This window comes from Dermacentor variabilis, chromosome 1, assembly GCF_050947875.1.
Source record: "Dermacentor variabilis isolate Ectoservices chromosome 1, ASM5094787v1, whole genome shotgun sequence".
NCBI classification, from domain to species: Eukaryota; Metazoa; Arthropoda; class Arachnida; order Ixodida; family Ixodidae; genus Dermacentor; species Dermacentor variabilis.
The window spans coordinates 94648184-94664751 of record NC_134568.1 but is presented as its reverse complement, the minus strand read 5'-3'; the positions used below and the strand labels follow the sequence as shown (position 1 = coordinate 94664751).

The window sequence follows — 16568 nt, the reverse complement described above, 5'->3', positions numbered from 1 at the left end:
ATAACATTCCAAACCCGTTTTCAAGAGATACTCCGAATACTGTGCGCTGTATCTCACTATCATCTTTCAAAAATCTGTCGAATCGCAAACTGTTCCCAGTGTATGGAAGGTTGCTCAAGTTGTATCGATACACAAATCTGGCATTAGGCAAACAATTTCTAATTATAGACCAATTTCAATATTATCTACTTGTTGTAAACTACTAGAACACATAATTCATAAGCATATTATACAGTACCTCAACGATAACAACATTCTTTCACATCATCAGCATGGTTTTAGATCGGGTTTTTCCACGGTTACGCAACTAATTGAATTCACTCACGACGTTGCTACTACACTTAACAATCGTGGCCAGATTGACGCCATATGTGTTGACCACTCCAAAGCATTTGACAAGGTATGTCATGCTAAGTTGCTTATGAAGCTTGACTCTTTATTCAGAGGCATACACGGCAATCACTTGCTTGGCTGGATAAGAGACTACTTGCATCTGCGGTCGCAGTTTGTCTCATTTAATCAGGCGCACTCATCTTCAGTCGGTATTTCTTCCGGCGTACCACAGGGCTCCGTATTGGGACCACTTTCATTCATTATTTACCTTAATGATGTCGAGAGTGTTGTTACTAACACTGCTGTTAAGCTCCGTTTGTATGCAGACGACTGTGTCTTGTACTCTAACATCGTCAGCGTCAATGCCCAGGAGATGCTGAATAACACGTTCAATGCCTTCTGCAACTGGAGCAAGACCTGGCAAATGGAAATCAACTTCGATAAAACGGTATCAATGACCTTTTCGAACAAAAAGGAACCCCTGAAATTTGTCTACAGTAATGATGAGAAGATTTTGACTTCTGTCACCGAGTTCAAATATCTCGGTGTAATTTTTTTCTTCCAACTTAAAATGGCACGAACACGTCGACTTCATTTATTCCAGGGCTCTAAAACGACTTGGATATTTAAAAAGAACACTAAAACCAGCAACCAAGAAATGCAAACTAGCAGCTTACAGATCCCTCGTGAGGCCCACTCTGGAATATGCATCTGTTGTCTGGTCACCCCACAGCGTATCTGATGTATCAAAGCTTGAGGCTGTGCAGAAGAAAGCTATTAGATTTATTCATAATCGATACGATCGCAATTTCTCCCCTTCTCTGCATGCTGGCCTGCTATCGCTTGAGCCGTTGGCACATAGGCGCACGTGTGAAAGGATTATAATATTGCACAAAATTGTACATGCTTCTGTCATTGTCGACGTACCTGTGACATTTGTTGGCTCCTCGGCACGTGTAACGCGAAGAGCCAATCCCTTGAATATTGTTCCCTTTCGAGCTCACTTAGATAGCTTCAATTTTTCTTTCTTGCCATTTACCATTGAATTGTGGAACACGCTACATACTAATCTCCGAGAATTGCCACTTGAGCGTTTCGTAGACGAAGTTCGTTTACATGTGACATGTTGATTGTATGTTATCTTTATGTACTTACCCACCCCTGCTATGTCTCAATTTTGAGACAGCAGTATTTGTAAATAAAAAAATAAAATTGTAAAATAGCGTCTAGTACAATTGTGTCATATCTCCAGTGGGATCTCATTATTAACCCTTATGGCAGTTATCACTTCCCCATCGTTCTAAACCTTAAAAAACAAAGTGAGTGTCATGCACATCTTCCTCGATGGAAAGTTGACTCAGCCGACTGGACGAAGTTCCGCGAACTAACGCAGCTGCCCTGGAATGATATCTCTGAACTTAGCTTAGACGACGCAGTAGCATACATAACCGCGTTCATTATTGAGGCTGCATCAGTATGCATTCCCGAAACAAATGGGTCGCCCTCGAAACGACGTATTCCATGGTGGAATGAGGAGTGTAGGGAAGCCAGGAAAAAGCAAAACAAGGCTTGGAATCTCCTCCGTAACTCCCCAACCACAGAGAATCTGATTAATTTCAAGGCGATCAAGTCGCAAGGTAGAAAAACGTGCCGCCGCGCTAAACGCGAAAGTTGGAAAAACTACATAAGCAGCATCAATTCATATACAGACGAACGAAAAGCCTGGAACAGGGTGAACAAAATAAAAGGCCGCGAAACCCATTCCTTACCTTTATTAAATACACAAGGAGACACTCTTGAGGATCAGGCAGATTGTCTAGGATCACATTTTGAGCACATTTCCAGTACATCTCATTACACGGATACATTTCTAAAATACCAGCGGCTTGCAGAACAGATGAATTTGGGTCGGAACAGCTCATCCAATGAAGCATACAATCGTCCATTTGGTATGGCTGAGTTCCAAGCCTCACTGAACTGTTGCAACAAGTCCGCTCCAGGAAGTGACAGAATAATGTATGAGATGATCAGACACTTACACCCTGAAACCCAAAAACACTACTGTCACTCTTCAATTCCATGTTCTCTGCCGGCTACATTCCTTCTGTTTGGAAAGAAGCAATCGTGATGCCTATTCTCAAAGAGGGACCCGCCGTGGTTGCTCAGTGGCTATGGTGTTGGGCTGCTGAGCACGAGGTCGCGGGATCGAATCCCGGCCACGGCGGCCGCATTTCGATGGGGGCGAAATGCGAAAGCACCCGTGTGCTTAGATTTAGGTGCACGTTAAAGAACCCCAGGTGGTCAAAATTTCCGGAGTCCTCCACTACGGCGTGCCTCATAATCAGAAAGTGGTTTTGGCACGTAAAACCCCAAATATTATTATTCTCAAAGAGGGCAAGGACCCTTCCTCACCTAACAGTTACAGGCCCATAGCTCTGACTAGTTGTCTATGCAAATTATTTGAGAAAATGAATAACCGACGCCTCATCCATTTTCTTGAAAGCAACAAGATACTCGATCCATTTCAGTGCGGTTTTAGGGAGGGTAGATACACAACAGATCACCTTGTCCGCATCGAGACAAATATCCGTGATGCCTTTGTCCACAAACAGTTCTTCCTGTCAGTATATCTTTTGATATGGAAAAGGCATACGACACAACCTGGCGCTTTGGAATTCTCCGTGATCTGTCTGAAATGGGAGTTCGAGGCAACTTGCTGAACGTGATTCGGAGTTACCTCTCCAATCGCACGTTCCGTGTTAGAGTTGATAACGTTCTGTCTCGTCCATTTACGCAAGAGACTGGTGTTCCACAAGGTGGTGTGCTAAGCTGCACTCTTTTTATTGTCAAAATGAACTCGATCCAAACAGCCATACCACGTAGTATGTTTTATTCTGCATATGTGGACGACATCCAGATAGCTTTCAAATCATGTAACCTAAGTATCTGCGAGCGACATGTACAGCTTTGCATAAATAAATTATCTAAGTGGGCGGACCAAAACGGTTTCAAGCTAAACACACAAAAAAGTACGTGCGTCCTGTTTTCTAACAAGAGAGGCATACTTTCGGACCCCGCAGTAGATCTAAATGGAGAACGGCTATCTGAGCCATGAACACAAATTTCTAGGAATCCGTTTAGACAGCAAGCTGACTTTTGTACCACATCTGAAGTATCTGAAATCAAAGTGCCTCAAGACTATGAATCTGCTGAAGCTCTTGTCGCGTACATCTTGGGGAAGCGACAGGCGGTGCCTTTTAAAACTTTACAAAAGTCTAATATTAACACGGCTTGACTACGGAGCAATAGTTTATAATTCTGCTGCACCTAGCGCTTTGAAAATGCTAGATCCTATTCATCACTTAGGCATCCGCCTTGCTACAGGTGCCTTTAGGACTAGCCCCATAGAAAGCCTGTATGCTGAATCTAACGAGTAGTCCCTGTATCTTCAAAGAACATATTTAAGTCTTTCTTACGCCCTCAAGGTGAAATCAGATTTGCATCATCCATGCCATTCAATTATTTACGACCAGTCTACGGCTAGGCTTTTCCATAACCGCCCAAGCACTAGACCTCCTCTGTCCCTTCGGTTGGAAGCATTGTCCGAAGAAACGGGTGCGCCGATTTTAGAGAATGTCATAATGGCAACTACGCGGCTTCCACCGCCGTGGCAGACTACCGAATGTGACGTCTCGTTTGCAGAAATATCAAAACGAGCACCTGAGGCACACATACGGTCACATTTTCTTGAGCTTCAGGAGAAATATTCTTGTGCTGAATTTTACACAGATGCCTCTAAGTCTTCGTCTGGTGTTGCTTACGCAGCACTAGGACCAGCATTTTTAATATCCGGTACATTGAACCCACATACACGTATCTTTACAGCGGAAGCATATGCAATACTCTCTGCAGTGAAGCACATCAAGCAAACGAATCTGACTAGGGCTATAGTGTTCACAGACTCATTGAGTGTAGTGCGAGCCTTAATGAATGTACGTAAACATAAAAACACTGTCTTTAATGAACTGTATACATTGCTATGCTCAGCTTATAGTGCTAAACAAATGATCATCCTATGCTGGGTACCTGGCCACTGTGGCATAAAAGGCAACGAAGCTGCTGACGAGAAAGCTACTTCAGTAGCTTTTAGTGACACGGACATAAACATACCCATCCCAGCCACAGATCTTAAAGCATACTTGCGTTACAAGCTCAAAATCCATTGGCAGCAACAGTGGAATGCTGAGATATCAAATAAACTGCACTTGATAAAGCCCAAATTAGGATATTGGGTATCGGAGAGAATGTCACGGTATAACGAAGGGCTCCTTTGCCGATTAAGAATAGGACACACTTACGGCACTCACTCTTACCTCTTGACTGGGGGGTATCCTCCCACATGTAGTAAGTGCGGCCAAAACCTCACAGTCCTGCACGTTCTTATTCAATGTCCTGCAATAGAAACACAAAGTAAAAAGTATTTCATTTCTGCATATCGCGAAAATATTCCTCTTCACCCGAAATTTTTTCTCGGCAATGAACCGCTTTTTAATCCGAAATTAGTTTTAGCATTTTTAGCTGAAACAGACACTCTCGAAATCATTTGGCCAGGACATTTTTAGCTCACGTATAACAGCCTTGTACTCAAAGGCTTTCTTGAATCTAAATTGTCAGTGCTTTGTTTTATTGCATCATGCTTTTAACGAAACCCCATTACCATAGCCCACAGCATTACTTAGAGTCATTATTTTAGCAACTATATATTTTACGCCATCCACAGCGACCGATTTTAGGCCCTTTTACAGCCATGTCACATATACCATGAGAAATTCATTGCCTAATTCATTGCCTGCATCATTCACAATGCACCGTTAACATTACCTTTGTCATGGCGCTCTTTGGCCATACCTGGCCCTTGCGCCATAAAACACTACACATCATCAGTGAAGTCTAGGAAGGCTCTCACTTTGAAGAGAGAAAGAACAAAATTAGTCATGAAGAAACAGGCCGACCTACACGCAGTAAGAGTACAAGCAAACAAATTCAGGCTCGGTGTGTGTGTGTGTGCGTGTGTGCGTGTGCGCGTGTGCGTGTACGTGTGTGTGTGTGTGAAAACTTTTATTGTGATGAGGTCAGAGGCTCGATTTCTTAAGCCAAGGCGGGCTGCTCCCACGTTGGAACTGTCAGGCCAAGCCTTTCAGCGACATCATGGGCCCTCTGGACTGCCCTTAGTTGGTCCTGAAACAATGGGCTTTGAATGCTTTTCTCCCACTGTGTCCATTCTTCAACGAAGTTGGGGAGAGTCGCGGGACACCCCGCCAGCATATGTCTGATTCCAATGATGCAATTACAACCATTGCAGTCCATCTTAATCTCCCTCTCTGGATATATTTTATTAATAGTGTACTGGTGTGAGATATGTAGCCGTTTGCCATAAGCGCAGTGAGACTGCCTGAGCCCTGTTCAGTTTTGAATGTGGCAATGGGAATTGTCTGCGATGCCCGCAAACAAGTATGTAGCTTTAGAACAGTAAGATGGAGATAACATAGCGGTAATGAATGAAAACCGTAACTAAACTGATTTCAGAAGCAGCAATTGAAGTTGGAGGTGAGGCGCCAAGGCGACCAGTTGGTAAGCTCTCCCAAGTAACAAAGGACCTAATAAAAAAACGACAAAGCCCCTTGATAGTGTCTGATTGAGGAGATCCGATTAAATTCGCTGAACTGTCAAAGCTGATAAACAAGAAGTAAGCAATATAAGACATTATAGCGTCGGAAAGATTGAGAAAGCCGTAAGAAATGGCCGCAGCATGAAATCACCGAGAAAACTTGGCATAGGACAGGGCTAGTTATATGCAGTTAAAGGGAAGCAGGGTAATGTCATCAGCAATCTCGATTATGTACTAAAAGAAGCAGGAGACTTCAACACTGACCTGTACAGTATCCAGAGCAGCCTCGCAACCTTCATTGGAGGTAGTGCTCAACAGGATACAGAGGTTCCTTCTATAACTAGCGATAAAGTTAGAACAGCCTTGGAAGACATGTCCCCGGGAAACGCAGCAGGAAAAGATGGAATAACAGTCGATTTAACCACAGATGGTGAAGGTATTATGCTTGAAAAGTTTCCGACCCTTTATATGCTATTCCTCAGGACTTCAAGCGCACCAGAGAGCTTGAAGAATGCCAACATTAAACTAATTTATAAGAAGACAGATGTCAAAGAATTAAATGATCATAGGCCCATTAGCTTGCTTTCCATATTGTATAATATATTAACTGAGATAATATCCAACAGAATCAGGTCAACACTTGACTTCAATCAAGTAAAAGAACAGGCTGGCTTGAGGAAGGGATACTCTAATATGGATCACGTCGATGTCCCATGTCAATGAATCACGTCCATGCAAGTTAAAAGCTAAGCTTTAGCTCGGGATATCTCCGATGTCGGCTACTCAAATGCATATAAAACGCAGGAATGCTGTTATAAGAAAACTGCTGAATTTATCTGAATGGAATTTGTGGATTTAGGAGAAAACGTTAGATTACAGTGACTATATCCAACATAATTTTGATTTAGATCATGGAATCTTCTACAAGAATTGCATGAAATTGATAAATTTGAAAAAAGAAAGATTGGAGCATAAAGTTCAGAAATCGGCAACTCAGCATGAAAAACAAGATATCGCATTTCTATAAACTGCATCTGTTGAAGCACCATAGGCAAACAAATTTTATGCATGAATTTACTACTTATGTGGATTTCTTATAATGTTTGGAAGGTTCTTGCAAATGCAGCATTCACAAATTAGTGGTATATTACACGGTGGCGTATGATATATCATTGCTGTCTGCTTTAGATGTATTAGTAGATGCGGTTTACAGAATTGCGATATCGTTTTTAGTTGCTGAGGTACGGAGTTGTACACGACAAGTTTTGCTTCTTGAAATTGTGCGATTTAAAAAAAAATTACGTTTGAAAGATTAGCCCAAATAAAATATCGTTTTCTCAGATCACTACATCTTAACTTTTTCTTCTAAAATCAACGTTACTCACCAGAATTGGTTCAGTGAGTTCTCTAATGTTGAATTCCAATGGCAGATCAAGATCAAGTTTTTCTGCTCTGTATGGAGCAATCCTATTCCAATGGCAGAATGGGAGCTTGAGCTGTGTGTTCCAATGGCAGATTGGGACCAGCCGCTGATCCCGGATTGCTCCGTGGAGGAAAAATATTTGCTCCGCCAAAATCGGCAGATTTGACCGGAAGTCCTCGTGACGTATTTCCTTCACCCGCCTCTGCTTCCTCTCACGGTCGCCTGTTTCCGGTCGTGGGTAGCTATGGACGACGCCGCTTCGCGCCGTGCGATTTTGTTCGCGCTCCTAGACAGCTCCGACTCAGACAGTAGAATTTCCAAGTCGAGTGGTGATTCTGCTGACACGGACAGTGAAATGGGGTGGTGGGTTGCGCTTCCAAGCGCTCGTTCCTTTCTCTATTCTAGCGCCCTCTCACTTGATTTTCCTGTACTAAGTGCCTCCGCGGGAGCGCGCACATTCCCTTCACAGATATGGTGTGCACACATGAGAGCGATCTCAGTCGGAGCGGCGCGCTCCGACGCGATCCGGCCGAGCGCTCGCGATCTACCATTGGAATTCAACATAAGAAACGATTGCCGATTTCTTATGTATTTAGATAAAATCCCCCGAGGTAAATCTTTCCCTTAAGTTGGGGTTAGAATAATATTTTTGTTGGTAAGATATGTCTGTAAAGGTGCTTGGGAAAGAAGAGGAGAAAAGAAAGGCAGAAGGCAGCGATGTTATTCAGTAGAGCATCTAGCTGACTAAAATTCCTAAATGCCTACTCCTGGAATTCTATAAATGTTCTATTCTATAAATGTTATATACTATGAGTTCTATTTCTATACTATAACTGTAAATAATTTAGAAGATGCTACCTCAGTGTACAACGGGAAATCGCGAAACGCTACGCCGCAGGGTGGATTACAGACGTGGTGTTTTTTTCTAATTAATCTGAATATATGGGTCAAACATTATCAAGATATACCCTGGAAACCTAAGCAAAGGACAGCCTGTGTGAGAGCACACGAAATCCAGCAAAATTTCCAGCGAAGCTGTTTCTCCCGAGCCGTTGCAGTAGGAATTTTAATTACCAGTTATATTTAAAAAAGCTCGAAGCTTTGCCTGCATATGATTTTGCAAAGTAAGCACGCTTGAAGTCCAATTCCTCCCAGTTCAGAGCCAGTGACACTTCTCGTTCTCCTGAGAACATAAGTCATGGTTGCGAAAGTTCAGCGCAAAACACAAGCGACAAAGAAGGAACTGCACGACCCGAGCGCTGTCTCACAACTTAATTTTTATTGGTATTTACCCTGAATACATACACATGCAAAAAGAAGTAAGGAAACCAGAGTAAAGACAGCAGAAGAAAAAAGAACGAAACCACTACGCAGCATTCTGGGAAGATAGAAAAACCGCAGACGTGACGCGCTCCCGATTACCACGAGTAGCCTAACACCACTCATCAACGTAGCGATATTCCATGTCATGTAAGGTTAGTGATTCCTGACTGACGCATGCGTCTTGGTGTTTCCTAATGAAAAAAGGCTTTTCCTAGTTCACGGGTAGTCTGGTCCTTGCTTGCTTTTATACAAAATTGAGCACCTGCTGAATTCTGGTGTTTAGCAGCATTTGTTGCAATACGAAGCCACAGGCAAATTAGAAGTGCTTCTTAAAGATGCGAAATGTTCCCTTAATCTCATGTTAACGCACCTACCAGTTTGTTCTACGTAAACTTTATCACACGATAAGGGTAATTTGTAAGCAGCGCCTACCGAACATGCCCCAAATAGCTTGACGTGAAGGACCGGGCAAGGCCCTCTTTTGCCAGCCGATTTTGATGTGCGCTTGTCAATTAAAGAAAAACTGTTTTGTAGCCTATGGTTTCAGTGAAACAGCACGTTAACTCCATATCTCGCGCCGACATTCCTTAAGGCCATGCGCCATTTTGTGCTTGTACGAAAAAACGTCGAAGCGTTTTTAATGCGAAAGCATTAAAGCACCGTACGCCAAAATGCGGCGTCGTCGAAGGCGGCGTGACCGATCGAGGGTGCTAAAAACGACCGACGGCGCAAAGGGCACGTCAAGAAAGCTGATTGTTGCCAAATTTCTCAAGGAGTTTCCTCTTAACAAAGTAAATTAATGGCTATGAAAAGAACATTCAGTACAATTCGGTCTGGGTGGGTGTCGAACACGGGGCTCCGCGGTGCGACACGAGCACGCTTCCACGACTCCATGGCCGCACCATAGATCTGACTGACCAAAGGTGTGCCTAGCGAGTGTGTCATTGGGACGTGACCGCGCGGCTAATGGTGGCACCACGGCCTGAATGTGAAAAATAAACGCACTCTATCGCGCGTGCCGCTTGCTCTTCGGATTTTGACGGTGCTGTGTCTACTCGGATGGACTCTCGACGCACCGTCATGAGTGTAATAAGATGAGCCGGTCTCTGGCCAACGAATCCACATACACACAAACAATCAACAGAAATAACTTCAATGGATGTCGAAAACACCAATAGAAAACATTTCACCACAGGCACCATAATGCTATCGCATTCCCACACGTAAGCAGGCGTAAGTGTCCCTGCTGAAAATTTTCCTTCTATTCTTTCTTTTATCGTTCGCCAAAAAATTATTGTGATTTTTTTTTTAACCTGTTGAAGCAGCTTTAGCACACAGCACTAATAGCACCGTCGGGAAATGCAGCCTGTTTTAAACGCATTTACAGTGCGGAAAAGCTTTCATGTGTGCGATGTATACAATGTTTCTTAATAGAGGACATGAGACACGAAAAGGCCGTACCTCTTTTTACTATCTTCGAATGGCCTGAATTGAATGGAAGGGTGGGTTTCTCGGATCTTGAATGATATCCCAGCAAACATGTTTGTTCTGAAACTTCAAATGGAGTTCTAAAAACCGGATTTCACCATTGACTGACATTTCATGTGTGAACTATAGCGCTTTCAATTCATGCCTGAAATTCTCCAATACCACTGTACTGTCTTTCAAAAAACCGGTTACTCATTGTTATCAAGTAATCATCCACATATCTGAATATCCGCTGCGTCAAACCATTTAGTTAGTCTTCTAGCGTGCGTTTAATTTCTGCCACGAAATTGTCACTTAAAGCAGCAGGTGATACTCTCGACCCAGTGCATATTCCGGCTCTCTATATATAGGTAAACGCTTTCTCACGAAGGTATGAAAGTGAAAATCAAATAAAAGACTAATAAGTCAATGAAATAATCTACCAAGATGCCACATTTGCTTACAAACTCCATTTCGTCCTTTTCCTGCGTGATACATCTTTTTACCATTTTTCGTAAAAGTGGCTGTGAAATGTAATAATAAAGATAAGCGAAATCGACGTTTAACACGCAGTAACCGTCAATGCCACGATTCGCAAGTACTCTATAATTTTGCCGGCATTCTTGGCACGGCAAGCATCGTTAACTTTCAGAGCATCTGGGTTCTTCTGCGGGTATCTTGTAGAGCTTCTTTCCCAAACGCCTACTAATTCCTAATTGTTATGGCGGACAGTCCCAATTGCAGCACATGTGGTGTGGAAGAAACGACCAAGCATCTCCTCTGCGACTGACCCACCTTCGAAGATGAGAAGAGTGCCCTTCCGACAGCTTTAGAGCCCTGAGACGACAAGCCTTTCACAGAGAAGAAGATATTGTGCCCGTGGCCTCGTGCGTCTGCCATGTGCAAATCCACAAAGGCGCAGCTCCGTTTTTTGAAATGCACCAACCAGGATGACCGCCTGTGACTGACTGAGCGATGAACGCTTGTGTGTGTAACAGTGCAAACTGTGAAATTCTCTGTTCCTTCTCCGCTATGAATCTGCCATTAGCGGCTTTAACTCAAGTGCTGTCCGTACACGTATCTACACCTTTTCTCTCCCTTCTCTCTCGTCCCCTTCTCCCTTCCCCCAGCGTAGGGTAGCCAACCGGACTATTGACTGGTTAACATCCCTGCCTTCCTATATTCCTCTCTCTCTCTCTTCTTCCCCAGTGCAGAATAGCCTACCGGGCTCAACCTGGTTGGCCTCCCGGCCTTTCCCTTATGACATCTCTCTTTCTATTTTGACAGTACAAATTGCCAAGTAGCGTTTTCTGTTACAATAACGTAGAACGGTCTGCCTACCTTGTGTGTCTTGATGGTTAAAAAGGCCACCAATTCAAGGCGTGTGGCATTTCCTACTGCTCTGGACATGGCATGTAAATTTAGGTCCTCCAGAATTACTTTTGCTCTCTCTTTTACTTCGCTTGAGGTGGTGGTCACCTTCTTAAAATTCATATCCAGGGCGATGCTGGCCTCACCTCAATAAGCAGTTTCGTATAACACCACGGCAAAGCCGTCTTTGTCGGCTGTCAGAACACGCAGATCCTTCTCGGCCATTGAACGGACCATTGGTCCGAGCCGTCCGGCAAATCTACCCCCCACCCACAGTCTTAGACAATGCGTCTACGGATTCCAACACGGACCAGAAACGTTCATCCTCCTTACCCAGTGCCGACACCTTCCTTGCTGTCGCTATCTTTCAAACCGGTTGAGTGACGGCTGGAAGCAGAATTTAGGACCTACCTGAAGAAGTCCCAGATGTTTTTCCGGAATCGAGGCAGACGCAAGGCTCAAGACTTTTCCTCCGTAACGGACGGCCTTTTCCTTAAACGGCAGATGAGTTCGCACCGTGTTCCACAGGAAGTCGGAAATCCGTTCGCTTGTCTTGCACCATTCAGAGAAGAGTTGATACCGGTTCCTGTTTGTTCCTCGAAAGTCGCACGCTACGCGGAGCCAGTCCTTGTACAACCGCGCTTGACGTCACTACTCAAAATTCAAGATTCGGCACCCTTCTTCCATGGCCTACTGACGCTAATCACGGCATTGGTGGTTACTCCACGTTTAGAGTCGATGTCGTTGATCATTATTATTAAATTCTGAAGGCAGCTTTACTAAAAACGGTAAAAAGATCTATCACCGGAGAACACGACGCAATGGAGTTTGTAGCAAATGTGGCATCTCAATGTAATATTCTTCCATTGGCTTATTAGCATTTTATTTGAATTCTATCTTCGTTCTTCTGTGTTCTGCTTTATTTTTTGAGATTTGTCATCTTGCTCTTTCTTTCCTCTTTCTATTGCTCTTTCTTTTTCTTTTTCTTTACTCTTCCTATGTTACATTTCTGTGCCTCTGTCTCCTCCTTTCTGTAGAGTAGGCAGGCGTTGTGCCCCTTCTGGTGGCAGTTGCCAGCCTGCTCCTCGCTTTCCCTTTTCTGTCAAGTGCATATATGTATTTTAATAATAATAATAATAATAATAATAATAATAATAATAATAATAATAATAATAATAATAATAATAATCATAATAATAATAATGTGACTTGAAAGGATATGAAGGCGAGCTTGTTGGTATGCATCCATGGTAGAAAAAAAAGCGCTGAAAACACGGACAGACGCAAGAAACACAGGATGGGCGCTGTCTGTCAATGGTTGCTTTATTGTGCGTACTCAAATATATAGCTTGAAAAGGTAGGGGGATTGCGGGAGGGAAGCAAGGGGGGGGGGGGTGAAAATTCCAGCCTCGCATTCTCCTGGCGGTAGGTGAGGACGATTGAAGGGGAGTTGATGCATAGAGGGCCCTTGCCCAACAACGTGAAGGTTTCAATGATGTGACGTGCTCGATTGTTTCGGTGTCGGCACAGAATCTTAAGTGTCCTGAGACACCGGCTTGCACCCGCAATTGGCACACTGGATGGCGAGATTGCTCCCAATCTTGTTTCTGACGCAATACATATGTTCACGCAACCGGTCGTTGAGACACCGCCCGGCCTGCCCGATAGGCGTTTTGCCACATGTGGTGGTGATGTAGTAGAAGTCTTCCTGCGCTGCACAGGGTGCGAGGCGCGACTCTTGCTGCAGGCACCGTTTTAGGCTTGACTGGCTTTCACTTTTCAGCATAAGGAGCCAAGTTTGCTGCGTGCCGAGAAGACAACACCAAACCCAGACCGCTCGGCTGCTTTTTACAGCGATGCCCTCTATTGCTACCCTACGGAAAAATTATGGCGACGAACAGAAAATACCTTGCGGCAAAGTCAACTTTCTCGCGAATGTTCTGTAGCTCTCAATCTAATGTAGGTATCCTGTAAAAAATTATACGGAAATTGGCCGCTTAGACGACTCTATCATTATGCTGAGTTTCATTTACTTTTCATGATTAGTTCACAGTGAAGTTGTAAACGTTAAAGAATTCCTGTCTGCGGTTAATACATGGACATCTACGGGGGGAGTATGGTTATAGAAAACGGCAGTAACTCTTGTTTTATCGAAACTATCCCGAAACAAATTATGTGAGAATTAGCCGCTAAGACGACTCTAATATTATGCCGAGTTTCATCTACTTTTCCTAATTAAGTAGTTTGCAGCGAAGTTGTACATATTGTGCAATTGCCGACTGCTGTCAATACATGGACTCCCACGGGAGCGCAACGGACAGCCCCGATGCTTGTCCGCTAGAATAAAACTGTAGCCCTTCCAAGTTTCATTCAGCTTATTAACTAGAAAGTATGCTCAATCGCAAATTACAAACAAACGTGTTTTGTTTCCTGCACTCCTATGGACTGCGCCCCGGTCTACGCATAGCGTCGCTCGCGTGGAGGCTCGGTTTAACGCTCAGCTGCGTTTCAATGGCGCTTCGTCGCAGCCTCGCCGACAACATCTGCGTTTTTAGAGCGTCTTTATAGCGCCTTTAGACTGCTCTCCTTTGTGCTCGAGCACTTCGATCTACAGTGTTACAGTAACCCCCAAGTGCCCACGATGACGTGTCAAAGGCCATGTATATATCCAAGAACATAACCGGCGACGTCACGGAGTCATTAGCGGTGTATCACAGCGACCACAAAGCCATCATCACTTGCGTGACAGGATAAATGTAAGATAAAATGAAAAGAAACAAAACAACAAATGGTTTTGTACTTCTTTGTATTTCGCATAAATGACATATGCATAATTATATCTATAGTTACATACCAACAAAACTAATACCAACATAATTTATGCCACCATAGCAGCTTTCACAAGCCACCTTGCCACCTTCACAAGGTAGAATGGCTCCTCATTTTTTTTTTTTGATCCTGTAGGAAGCGCGTCCACATATGGGATGACCGCTAGTTTTGATTTGTCGAGTTCAGGCCGTGCCTTATCCCTGATAGATCTGATTTCTTGGGCAAGAACTTTTGTCGTTGAACATAGTAGGTCTTCCAGATAGACCCGGAAGACCTACTTTGACTGGAATGACTGGAATACAGTCCATTTTCCAAGGCCTCACCTTCACTAAGGAACTGCCAGTAGAAGGTGTTATCCGCTTTCTCGACCTGAAGCTTCACTCAGCAACAGCCACATCTGCTGGGATTACGCCCCTGGCTCCAAGAAGAACCTACTGCCCTTCCCGTTGGGCCACTTGAAAATTTTTGAGCGTGTCATTGCATTAAGAGCCCTCAGGAATGCCCTCACCCGCTCCTGCCATCATAAAATTCACCGGAGCTTAGCAACCAAATCCAGAGCCTAATGTCAAGCGACTATACGGAAGACCTACTTAGTTTATTGACAGAAGTTCTTGCCTAAGAAATCAGATCTCTCAGGGATAAGAGAAGGCCTGAACTCGACAAATTATAGACCATAATGAAGAGGCTCTTTCCACGACAGTCCATCGCTTATGATGAAAAGATGCAAATTTCCATAGTGGGAAGCATTTAAGAAATGACTTCCGAAGAAATGACGCAGAATTCTTGCCGATACTCTTACAGAAGCTCTACGTTATTCAGAAGGTACCTGTGCTTTGACAAAGATCTTCTGCAGCGTTAGGTCATCGAGAGCTCTTCTTAATTGGGGTTTTTGATTAAATGAATGGAGCTTTATGATGACTTGACGCTTACAGCACTGAATAAAAATTTATCGTGATCTTTATTCTATCCCCTAGCAGTTTCAGAAGCTTATCGTAATTGTTAATAAAAATCAATAAAAAACTGACATTCTTATCTGTAGTTACCTCTTTCTCGACACTTGGTTTCCATGATACGAGACTTCAAGCTCCTTCAGTGCTTGCATGCTTCCTCAGTTTTATTTTCTGCTAAATCCGTGGAAATAGTTGGGCCTAAGGAAGTACCCAACCGTGAATACTTTGCAGAATAACTTATAGCACAATACCATGGGTTGGGCTACAGCAAACAATAATAGGTTACCTCTTCGACTTTCGAATAAAAAGCGCGCGAGTAGTCATAAGGCGAAGCACATATGCGTCTCCATTGCGAGCTAAAGTCGCCACTATTTTCTGCCTAGCTGGTGACGCCATTAGCATTTCTTTTTCTTAAGTGAAGTGTACAGTGCTGCTGAAAACTAGTGAAAGTGAAAGCATTTGCCCGACCCAAACTTTCCTCGTTGCAAAGTAATTAGAAGTATGTCGAGGATGCAAACTTTAATCCATGCACGCGCGTCTTCTCGAATTCCCATTATCGTTGCCAGACAAAACAGAACTGATTTTTCTTTCATTAAAGAAAAACAAACAAACAAGCAAACTAGCACACTAGCAACATGAGCTTCTAAAGCCACGCGTTGTACCGAAAGACGGCGAATTAAGAGAAGAAACGCGTAAGAGGAAAAAGTGCACGAGAATGGACCAGGCAAAAGGGTAATTGCATATTTTCCAACGACTGCATTTGCTGCATTTCTCGCACAAATACCTTTCCTCTGAAGCATTAGCACGGTTAAACGTGAAGACTAAAATGACGGTATGAAAATCATTTCTATTTAACAACTGGATACAGCTGATGGTGGTTTTAGCAAAAGACACAAGCACGGAACAAATAAACCCCATATGCAGAGCGTGTACTATGCGAGTTCAATATACGAAGGGAAAATTACTGTAAAAGTACTAAAAAAAAAAAGTCAGGGATGCGAAGAATGAGTTCGGCTTGTACAGTGTGTTTTTTTCTTTGCTGCACCAAATCTTTAAAATAACAAAAATATAAATCACGGTAAGTTTATGTTTATCATTCGAATGTACGGGCTGGCAGCCTCTAGATAAAGAGCAATTTCCGCAATTACGTGCGTTATTCGCGAAGTTCCGGTAACTAAATTTCTAATTATAAAAATTAGGTGGC

The 16568-nt window shown here is 43.5% G+C and overlaps 1 protein-coding gene across 8 annotated transcripts in view; it reads right to left on the bottom strand.

The window, feature by feature from the left end:
• Window positions 1-427: 427 nt before the first annotated feature.
• Window positions 428-16568, bottom strand: part of LOC142571693 (uncharacterized) — a 28622-nt gene continuing 12481 nt past the window's right edge. Inside the window, exons 2-5 of one of the 8 annotated variants that reach the window (XR_012825925.1) lie at window positions 15440-15562; window positions 10209-10301; window positions 4707-4785; window positions 428-750 (exon numbers count right to left, since the gene is read on the bottom strand). Coding sequence is in view for 2 of the 8 variants with exons in the window: in XM_075680232.1 (XP_075536347.1) it covers window positions 598-750; window positions 4707-4785 (232 nt within the window). In the remaining 6 variants the exon portion in view is untranslated. Of the gene's footprint in view, window positions 751-2102; window positions 2376-4706; window positions 4786-10208; window positions 10302-12901; window positions 13387-13419; window positions 13554-15439; window positions 15563-16568 lie in introns of those variants that run through there. The other 7 variants (XR_012825927.1, XR_012825926.1, XM_075680239.1 and 4 more) reach the window with 7 other exon arrangements.